This window comes from Carex rostrata, chromosome 5 (genome assembly GCF_964058835.1).
Source record: "Carex rostrata chromosome 5, lpCarRost1.2, whole genome shotgun sequence".
In the NCBI taxonomy this organism is placed as follows: Eukaryota; Viridiplantae; Streptophyta; class Magnoliopsida; order Poales; family Cyperaceae; genus Carex; species Carex rostrata.
Window position 1 is genome coordinate 6,017,133 of NC_135922.1, and position 11,725 is coordinate 6,028,857.

At 48.3% G+C, this 11,725-nt stretch overlaps 1 protein-coding gene across 1 annotated transcript; it reads left to right on the forward strand.

Annotated features, from left to right (window-relative positions):
- The first annotated feature begins 7,108 nt into the window (after positions 1 to 7,108).
- On the forward strand, positions 7,109 to 7,579 carry LOC144553762 (uncharacterized). Its single transcript, XM_078301960.1, has one exon. The coding sequence runs from the start codon at positions 7,109 to 7,111 to the stop codon at positions 7,577 to 7,579; it is 471 nt and encodes a 156-aa protein (XP_078158086.1).
- The last annotated feature ends 4,146 nt before the right edge of the window (positions 7,580 to 11,725 follow it).

Consider the following 11,725-nt stretch of genomic DNA (forward strand, 5'->3'; position numbering starts at 1 on the left):
CTGCTACCGATCGCGACAAAAGTGTCAGAGAGGATTTAGAGAAGCTGAATCGGATGTTTGAGAGGATCCAGGCCGTTCAACAGGATGCTGAAGAGAGGGAAATACACGACAGCTCTGTTCGTCTGTGGCTGGCGGAGCTGAGAGGTGTGGCCTACCAAGCAGAGGATGTGCTAGACAACTTCTACTATGAGGTGCTCAGATCCATAGTGGAGAGCGGAGATGCTGCTATCGAGGCCTACCATAGGGACGGGGGTATGCTTTTAATTGTATCTTTTGGTACTTAAATTATTGCACACAAGATGTTCAATGAATGTTCGATGAAAGGTCTGATGACTATTTTATCAGTGTACAGAAACCTAGCTAAATTTACCACACTTTTGTCTAATCAGCTTTCATGTATGTATGCTAGCTCATGTGAATTTAGTTGTTTAACATTTATCCATAGAAGGAATCGGCCGTCAGCCATCCGATTTTGGATCAAGTTCCTTGGTGTACGATTTTTCAGCGAAAAACCAGTTCAAACCAGCCGAGTCAAGTGATTATTCGTCAATTCTTCTACTATAGATCGATTCTTGACATTGATTTTGACGATTTGTAGCGATTTTTCACAAAAAAACGAAGTGCTATGACAACAAGTCGGATTTTGGGGCGAAATCTGTGATTTGACTAGATCAAAATGCTAATTGGAGAAGAAAGGTTCTCAGATCATCAAGGGCCCATCGTCAGAACGAGATGGCCCGCCTATCTGGTTTAACAAGGGAGAATGAAACGCTCTTGAGTGGGACCTATTCAGTCAGAGGGTTAAAAAGAAGGTGGGGTCCGCTGTCAAAGGCGCTTTGCCAGCTGATTAAGGGGGTATTGTGCGTCAGTTTTAGTGAGGAGATTTAGGGATTTTTTTTTCAATTAGGTAAGGGCTATTAAAGATATCTATTTATGCGCCCAATAAAGAAATCCCTAACTCTGATTTTTTTTTTTTAAAAAATCTTAATATTATCACTATTATTTTTATATATCATATTTTTCTTTGTTTTTGATAGCCCCATGTAAACAAGGCCTTAGACGAATGGATGTGGGTCATGAATAACCCGGTCTTGCATTCCGAAAAGGACCAGGCCGGGACTAGGAATAAGACCCTCATCTCCAGTCAAGCCAGTCCGGCATAATCGAGGCCCAAGGCCTACCCAAGGCGGTCTCGGATAAAGCAAGATGGGCCCAAAATCGAGCCAGTCGAAGGGCCTCCTCGGCTAGATCACCCTATGAGCATCCGCAAAGGACGTCACGAAAAGCAATATGCGGACTCTGACAATCCTGACAACGCGGAATGATTGTCAGAAAATAACCTATATAAGTCCCAAATCCCGAGGGATTACAGGCTGAACTTTGGGACAATAGAAGGTACCAATAGGTTAGAGTACGAGTACCTCAATAATCACCCTAAGTCACCGCGGTGAGACTCGAACCAGACTTCCGAGGTCGGGATGAGTCGAGCCACCGATACATTACGGTCTCGTCCTCCGGGACTTGTTCCGTATCAACCACCGTGGGGCCCACCGAGCTTTATCACCCGAGTTCTAGATGACACCTGAGGGGACTGGCGGGGAAGCGAAAGCATTGCCCTTCGGAATGCCTCCCGACCCTCCCGAGACCTTCCCCGATCCGCAGCTGGGTAACAACACCCGTCCTGCTATCGACACTTCAGTTAATCCGAGATCCGTGGCTCTACCACCGAGAAGAGGGGACATTACCTATCCTCTCGGCGACACCTCGGTCAATCCGAGACCCGCCATCTCGTCCTTGCCGGGATTGCAACTCCCACCTTTTTGTACTCCCCAAAGAGGACAACCACCTCCTTCAGACCCATACAATCAAATGTTCCCATATCCTTGTACTCCACAAATGTTTTCGTATCCACCGTCATACACCTACGCACACTTGACCTATCAAGCGCCCATTACTCTTACAAGACCCACCCGACGATGCAAGGTCAATACTCTGCTCCTGCCCCTGTTTACATCCCATACCCTCCACCTACTGCTCGAGGAGAATTGGTAGCGCCGGTTCGTCCGGTTGCCCCCCATCTAGAACCTCCCCAGTTCAACAACTCGCACCGCGACATAGCTGGTCCTCACGTCCCAGTTCGCAACCTCGATGAAGAGTTTTATGAGGTTCGAACCGAAAGGAGCGGTGAAAGTTCCACTGCTCGGGAAACGAGACACGCGGGACGATCGCGACAGGGACATCCCTCAAATAATCCTGAAGGAACGGGACCGGTCCCGGCTGAGGGTAACAGGAGAGAGAAGGCACTCAACCAAGAAGGCGATCGAGAGCCTCAAGGAAAGGTGAGGACAGGTGTGAAGGATCCCCCCTAAATGAAAATATTACCAATGGTCAAGACTGACGGCCGCCTTCTCTGCCAAGGGAGGTCCCTCGTCGGAACATTGAACGATTTCCCCTGAGAGACAATGCACGTTCCCCTCCGGAGGATAGGGAGAGGCGGGAACGTCGAGGAAATGGCCGGAGTAAACGGTGCAATTCCCACGGGAGGAGATCTCGTGACAAGCACGGACGAAAGGAGAGACGTGAGTCTGAAAGCCCGACCAGGAGGCTCAGTTTGACTCAAATAGAAGAAATGATCCGGACTCGAGTGGCCGCTAAACTCGAAGAGTACGAGTCTAAGAAGTCGGGAATGTATACTTACACCACGCATGAGGGAGACGGCCCCTTAGCACCTGAAGTATATGCTGAGTCTATGGTCGACTTCAAATATCCGAACCATCTACCTACTTTCCGAGGGAGCGGGGACCCCCAAGACCCACAAAACTTCGTCTTTGGCTTTCGGGAGCGGCTCCGTTTACAGGGAGCCTCAGATTCAGTAATGTGTCGCGTATTCACTATATGCCTGGAGGGCGAATCTTGGGAATGGTATATGCGATTACCGCGTAAATCCATCAAAAAATTTGACGATCTGGTAAAAGCCTTCCTGACCAGATACTTGGCAATCCGTTAACCCACGGTCACCTGTGAAATGCTGTTTGACATAGAACAGGGGCCGAAAGAAGGAACCGCTAAATTCTTGGAGCGATTCATGCATGCTTCAAGGAAAGTACATGACTTGAATGAAGAAGTTGCAATTGCGGCCTTGCGGAAAGGACTCCGCCGAGGGGAGTTAGAACACTAAGGCATGACGCCCACCTTAAAGAAATTTACACCCTCGGAGAATTCTTGAAATTGGCAGAAGGGTACATCAGAGCAGAGAACGATGCCCGAGACCCCGTAAACCTGAGGTCCCGGTCACCCCGGAAACCTAATAACAGTTGGCATGGGCGGAACATCAGTTTACAAAGCAACAGTGCGGGAGGACAGCAGCGGGGTAACTTATCGCATAGACCTGAACCTCTCCAGAGACACGACGATCCTCATCATAATAATCGTGATAGACATGAAGGTCAACCGCGCAACGTAGGAAACAGGGAATACCGGCAACACTATACTAACTACGCGAAATTCAACACAAGTACACCCGAGTTATACTATGTCGCTCTCGAAAGATTCTGTATCCCTCGACCTCTACCAAAAGCTATTTTCGAGGTAAAAAGCAATAACGCAAAGTGTTTGTTCCATGGATTCTATGGCCATTCCACGGAAGACTGCCAACAATTGCGAGACATCTTGGAACGTCTGGCCAGGGAAGGAAAGTTGCCGGAGTTTCTGGACCCGAGATTTTTTCAGCAATACAAGAAAAGGTATGATGGTATTGGGCAGGATTACCGGAAGAAGATTCCTTACCGGGACGATTATAAGGGGCCGCGACACCCCTTACCAAACAACCAAGGTAACAATCACGTGGAACAGCGACAATCTAGCCCGCCACGCAGCCCTGTGATACATGTTATCAGCGGGGGGCACCGGGAAGCAGTATACAAGCCCAAAGCCCGCAGCGGCGTGAAACCATTCCCCACTGTCATGACTGTAGAACAGGAGACAGACCGGAAACGGCCCCGATGCGACGAAGCCATCTCCTTCTCGGATAAGGACATGAAGCATGTAATATGGCCTCACGAAGACCCAATCGTCCTATCCCTCAAAATTGGAATTCATCGGGTCAAGCGTATCCTGGTCGATACAGGGAGTTCCGAGGATATCTTATACTGGTCCACGTTCAAGCAATTAGGAGGAAAGGTGACAGACCTACAAGGTGGTGTTTCTCCCCTAGTGGGATTTACGGGCGATACCTTACAGCCGCGAGGTGTCACCCAGCTCAAGGTCATCTTTGGCACTCCTCCAAGAACCATGGAAGTGTTAGTAGATTTCCTTGTTGTCAATGCCCCGTCAACGTATAATGTCATCATTGGACGAGGAACCCTGAATAAGATTGGCGCAATAATATCATCCACGCACCTAAAAATTAAGTTTCATACACCGGCTGGAGTCGGTGAAGAGTGCGGACAGCAGGATGTTGCGCGAGAATGTTACGTGACCTCTATTCGTGAAATAGGTGGTGTCATGCATCAAGTAGACAGAGGCAATGCGAGTAAGCATAAAAGCAAGGGTCAAAAGAACTAATTCATGCCACCAGGCACTGTATTGGTCTTAGACCCCAAAGACCAGAGTCCTCTGTGATCTGCGGAACCCGTGCATCAGGCCCGACGCCAAACCCATTACCCTGAGTGGACCGCCAATCCGGTATTGGTTAAGAAATCTAACGGAGATTGGCGGATGTGCATCGATTACACAGATCTCAACAAAGCTTGCCCAATGGACTATTTTCCTGTGCCGAAAATTGACCAATTAGTAGACTCAACTTCGGGACATGCATTCCTCAGTTTTATGGACGCTTTCTCTGGATATAACCAGATAATGATGCACGAGGCCGACGAGGAGAAAACCTCATTTATCACTAACTTTGGTCTTTATTGTTACAGGGTCATGTCATTCGGACTGAAAAACGCCGGGGCCACATTTCAGCGGATGATCAACACCGTCTACAAACCACAACTCGGGCGCAACCTAGAAGCATACATGGACGACCTTTTGGTCAAAAGCATGACCGACGTGGGGCATATCGAAGACTTGCAAGAGACTTTCAACACCTTAAATGGGGCCCGTATGAAATTGAATCCCAAGAAGAGCTTCTTTGGCCTCACCGGGGGCAAGTTTCTGGGATTCATGGTTTCTCTAAGGGGAATAGAAATCCACCCTTCCAAGTCCCAAGCAATTTTAGACATGACTCCCCCAAGAAACTTGAAGGAGTTACAAACCCTCACTGGGCGGCTAGTCGCCCTGAACAGGTTCATCGCCAAATTGGGTGATGTTTGTTTCCCTTTCTTTAAGGCTATGTGTAAGTCGACACGGTTTGAGTGGACACAGGACTGTGCTTCTGCTTTTGAATAGGTAAAGCAATATCTCGCCAAGCCCCCTTGCCTCACCCGACCCGCAGATGGAGAAACATTGGCGCTATACATCGCCACTACCAGTCATGCGGTCAGTGCAGCCCTCGTCCGCGACGAGAAGACCGAGCAAAGGCCAATTTATTTTGTCTCGCACGTCCTACGGGACGCCGAAACCAGATATTCTCAACTAGAAAAGGCTGCATATGCCTTGGTGGTGGCAGCTAGAAAATTGCGCCCATATTTTCAGTCTCACCCTATCAACGTTTACACCAGTGTCCAACTAAAGAAGGTTTTTACCAATTTCGATTCCTCCGGTCGACTATTTCGTGGGCCCTAGAGTTATCCGAATTTGACATTTCGTTCCTCCCACGGGTAGCTATTAAATCACAAATCTTTGCCGACTTCATAGCGGAATACTCCGGGACGCCTGACCCATCCAACAAAAAATGGACTATTTATGTTGACGGCGCCGCTTCCACACAAGGCGCCGGAACAGGCGTTTCCTTGACAAGACCAATGGGCGAGACCCTGAATTATGCATTACACTTGCTGTTCCCCGTCACTAATAACACGGCCGAATATGAGGCCATGATAGCTGGTCTAAAATTGGCAAGAGAGTTAGGGGCTCAGGAAGTCTATCTTCATAGCAATTCCGAGTTAGCTGTGAAACAGGTCAATGCAGAGATTCGAGTTGACAATGAACGGTTACGCAAGTACCACGAGCACCTGCAGTCCTTAAAAGAGCAGTTTGATAAAATCGACATTGTCCACGTTCCTCGCAATCGAAATTGTCAAGCCGACGTTTTGTTTAAACTTGGCGCGGCAGGCAACCCGGACAAAGATAGGTCAGTTATTGTAATGAAAATCCCGACATCCAGTATCGATACAGGCGATGGGAATGTGTCTGTGATTCACGAGGTCGGTGACACATGGTTCACACCAATGTGGACTTTCCTGACTACCGGTCACCTACCAGATGACACGACCGAAGCGCGCCGACTGAGGAAGATTGCTCATCTTTACTCTATCTTTATCAATGAGCTATACAAGCGAGGTTATCTCCGTCCTTGGTTAAAATGCCTCCGCGAAGACAAGGCACAAGAAATGTTGGCCGAAACACATGAGGGAATCTATGGCAGCCATCAAGGCGCCAAGACTCTCGCCAAGCGAATACTCCGTGCCGGGTTCTATTGGCCGACAATCCATCAGGATGCAGCCAACCTAGTTCGCAAGTGCGAACAATGCCAGTTCCACTGCAAGTTGGACAATACCCCGGCTTACGATCAGGTAAGTATCTCTAGTGTATGGCTGTTCGATCTATGGGGTATTGATCTTGTCGGCCCTTTCCCCACAGCAGTCAGGCAAAGGCGATGGCTGGTGGTCGCGGTGGAATATTTCACCAAATGGGTTGAGGCCAAAGCCTTGGCAACCATCACGGCTACCGCAGTGGAATATGGGTTGAGGCCAAGTGGAATATTCAAAAGTTCATTTGGAAAAACATCATTTGTCGTTTCGGTCTCCCGCGAGCATTGATTTCAGACAATGGTACTCAGTTCAATGCGGCAAGCACACTATCTTTCTTACATGGCTTGGGCATCCGCAGTAACTTCGCTTCTGTCAGTCATCCGCAAAGCAATGGTCTCGCAGAAGTCAGCAACAGGACCGTCGTAGACGGTCTCAAGAAAAAGGTTGCCGAGAACAGGAAAGATTGGGCCGACATGCTAGACGAAGTCCTGTGGGCATATCGCACTACGCCTCGCGAAGCCACTCAACACACACCATACTCGCTAGTATTTGGGATGGAAGCCGTCACTCCGTTGGAACTTGTCTCCCCATCCTTACGGATCGAGACATACTCCGAAGAAGATAATGACGAGGCACGCCGGCTGGAATTGGACCTAATCTCGGAAGTACGTGACAAAGCACGAATCCGTACAATGGAATATCAGAGGCGTGTCAAGCGTGCCTTCGATAAGCATGTTGCGCCGAAACACTTCCAACCAGGTGATTTAGTTTTGCGGAAAGTGACTGTCGCGGGACAGCAGGTTGGTAAGCTACAGCGTGCTTGGGACGGACCATACAGAGTTGTCCGCGCTCGTGGGGTGGGATCATACGAATTGGAAGATTCCACAGGCAACACCCTCCCGAGACCTTGGAATATCGAGCATCTCCGCAAATTTTACATTTGAGATTACTGCTTTCTAAACTTGTTATCATTGTATCTTATCTTTGTTTTATGCTTGTTTTCCTCGTTTCCAAGTCAGACGCAAATTTTATCTTTTTGGAAACACTTTATTTGTGCACATTATAGGCACACTACTTGATGAATGTTTGCTTTTTATTACAATGCGTTCTTTGATGAATTGATGAATAAAGGCAAACAAACATCCTACGGGATAACGAATAGCCTTACGAAACAACATATTCACATCAGGCAACACGAATATTCTCGGGACTTATGACATAAGTCTCGAGAACAACGAATGCCTACTCCTATGTGGTGATCCACACAAATCCTTTCGAAAGGCACAACAAAATGTTATGGGTGGTTCACATGAATTTATATACATTTGTACTTACCACCAAAACGGGATGTCGGCAGAGGAATAAACGAAAGCCCCTAGGCAACGCATACCTCTGTCAGACCTATGAGTGGCGGCAGACTGCCCTACCAACAATAAAGCCGACATGACATTTATCGGATCTCGGTCGTCGAAATGCTCCAGTATAGAGCAATACAGCACAAACAGAATCATTCAAAGGAGGTCCAACATACAAATCCGACATGAGGCGACCGTATCACAGAGTACATGCATTAAAATTCCAGAACATACGACAAGACAAGTTCACTATGTTCATTGGGTGGCCGGCAAATCACCCCACAGGTACACAAATTCTATTAAACACCACATACCGGGAGTAAACTGTTCTTTTTTGGACAACATACAAGACGACACCTAGTTCATAATATATTTCATTTCGAAGAAACACGAGTGAAACATTCCGGCTTCAAGCATCCTCGCTCCTTTCATCTGCCATCACAAAAAAGTTATGTTACGCTCTTTTTACTAAATGCGTATCTTTTAAATAACACGTAACCGGTAACTTTCCCTTCCGCGTTGTCGGTACTTCCGCCGTCCTTGGCACTCCCATCACGGCTAGAGTCCGTGGTACTTGTACTCGTACCAGATCCGTCCTCTGTCTCGGTTTCAGTCGTCGTGTCGCCTTCTTCACTCTCGACGTGGTCCTTTTGCGCTTCTTTCTCGGGAGAGCAAAACCACCCGTAAGACCCACTCACATTTATGTCTTTCAACCACGGATGCACGTGTAGCCACACGTGCGGAAGGGGCTTCACACATGGACACCCAACCAGGCTAACTTCATCAGACGTGGTCTGACCATGTGGATCCAATAGGGTATTGTTTTTTCTATCCCATTTATACCCCTCCAGTGACTTAGCCTCCGTCTGACCACTTTCTGGAGCAATAAAGCCTAGCTGTTCCGGCGTAAAAGGATAGTGCTTCGACAGCTTACGCAGCTCATCATACATTACGGCCTTCATCGCATCTGTCGATGCAACTAACGCGACATGCCTGAAGGCATTGCTGCGATATCCTCATCCGAGCGATATCCTCATCCGCCCTCACAACCTCCGCTTTGGTCATAGTTACCTTCTCCCTCTCGGCTGCGACACTCCTTGACAATTCTTTATTATTGTCCCTTAGGCTATCCCGATCCTTCCTTAGTCGCGCGACCTCTGCCTCGAGTGATGCGACCTTTGCATTCGCCTCTTCCAAATCACTACACGCCAGCGATTTCTTGGTGTCCTTGACGACCAAGTCTTCCTGCAATTTCTCTTTTTCTATCAGCGATTCCTTCAACTCCCTGTCAACTCCCTATCATGCGCGCGGTCTTCGTCATTAGGGGTTATGAGCGCCAAGTTACCATAAGTAATGGATTCCCGATGCTCTTCCAGCACTAGCTCCGGATAGAAAGTTTTCATCCAATATCCCGCGTTGGCAGGACAGGATGACTTAAGAGTATTGATTTGATGCCAAGCGGCATCATCCATAGGCTTCGTCTCGTCACGAGCCCTCAAGATCATATCTTCTTTCTTCACCTTTTTCTTCTTCCGCTTCTCTGCAATGGCGGTTGGATTGCTCCCTTATTGCTTCCGAGAACCTGAGCACCCTCCCATCAACGCCTTATGGTCAATACTCTCAGATTGCGCCGACACCTTCGACAAAGGACTTGATGCAGTAGGACCGTGCTCTTGTCCCATTGATGCGGAGTCTGATGTCGTCTCGTCCGACAAGGTTTTTTCTTCATCAGTACTATAATAGTGTGGGTCAGTAGGATGTAGCGGCCTGCGCTCCTGCCCTCTGAACATCTTATGTTCTTCAAACCTAATTGCAGGATACATCCGGTTAGCGGATAATTTAACGACATGACTTAGCCCAAACAACCTCGCCTAGAGCCATTGGCGACACTGCCTACGACGATTTAGGTAATACCGACCACGGGCATGGCATCACCGTAACACTTAGCACAACCACGCTCCCATTGCCCATTCCCCATTACTTACCCCCAGCTACATACGCCCGATATTGCGGCCAAAGTGTCAGCCGATAAATAAGTGACATTACTCTTTGATCCCGTAATGTGTTGACATTTAACCCCGTCGATACAGTAGACAGAGACAATATGTTACCTTGCCGACCAACACGAAGTATCGACGCTATCTCACGTCTCGACAGCGTCGCCGTTTCCCCCAGTATAAACTTTCGTTGCTTTCCCAAATATGGTAAATGAAAAAGCGATATGATAAATACCGTATCAGTCATGTTATATAGGCGTTCGTAATTTGACGTAAATATTATGTCGGTGCCACGTAACCGCACTTGCCCTACGTGTTACCTTCTGACATGCCTTTTCAGCAATGCGTGTGAAGTCGTAGATCCCCCCAACTCATTCCCCAACCGTCGCGTCCGATCGCGTACTCCGAGACAAACGTATATATATACCTGATTTTTTTACCGCGACGGGACAAGACCAACATACGAACCATGGACCCGACCAAATCAGATGAGACCGGAACCCTATCGAACCATAAGGTGTCTCGATACATGACATCCAATGACCCTGCCAAGACCGCCTTGGCCCAAGAAGCCACGCATCGCCTTTTCCGCCTGCTTCGCAACGGCAGCATTAGCCTTGGCCAACTTCCTCTAGCAACCGTTTCGCCCACAGGAATTCCTGGCACTACAATTGACGACCTGGCTTGGGACTTGTGTCCTATCTGCGATACCCGCGGTCATGCGACACGTATGTTCACCTGTGACGGCTGTGAGAGGAGCTTCCACCCCAGATGTGTCTCTCGGCGGCTTCCCCATAGCGCTCAAGACCGCCAGTTCAGCAGTTACATGTGTCCTACCTGCGCAAAGCAGCAACATCTCTTTTTAGCATAGAATAGAGCTCGTGTAAATTGGGCACCCAGTTACATGTTACTTGATGCTTGATGTTCCTTATGACAACTATGTTACGTTACTTAATTTTTGATGTGTTTGATATTTTGTTTATCCCTGAGAACTGCAACCACACGCGTTTCCCAACAATGATTAACCCCGCGCTACTGCCCACCTCTGGGACGTACCCCAACTCGCCCTGCGTCATTAATACATGTGAACGAGTAGTTGATGGCATTTATTACGATACATCTTATAAATACGACCACCTCTCCATTTTTGATCCCCTAACACGTTCATACCAACTGAACATGCCCATTAACACACCTTTATCATGACCTCTCATACGCCGATACAAAGTGATACATCGTCCGACACCACCAAGACACCTTCACCCCTCCCTACTGATTTTACGATTCCCGATACCCACTCACCTACACCATCCACAGAGTTGCACTCAGAACTTCCTCCGACACCGCCACTGAATGCAACGCGTGATTTAACCCACATCGGAACACCTGACATTCTAAACACCATTCCCCAATCACACTTCCAGCAATTACTCGAGGAGGCTTCTGCCGAGGACGTCAAGGCACTGTTGCTGTCCAATGACCCTAGCGACAAAAAACTCCTCGATATTTGGATTCACATGGATGAGTTCTCCCAGCCGGATACCGATAACACCTCCGGTCATGATGACAATACCACAACACGTGATGTCATTCACGTTAATTACACCTTCACTATTCCGGCTTTCTTGTTTGCCGAGACTGATGATGAGGATGGTGACACCAGCTTCGAAGGGTACCACCCTCTCGACAGTGACAACGACAGCTCTGACTATGACGACTCCACCAACCCTACCTTGGA

Coding starts and splice junctions, on each gene's coding strand:
- LOC144553762 (XM_078301960.1), top strand. CDS start 7,109: ATGCTAGACGAAGTCCTGTGGGCATATCGCACTACGCCTCGCGAAGCC.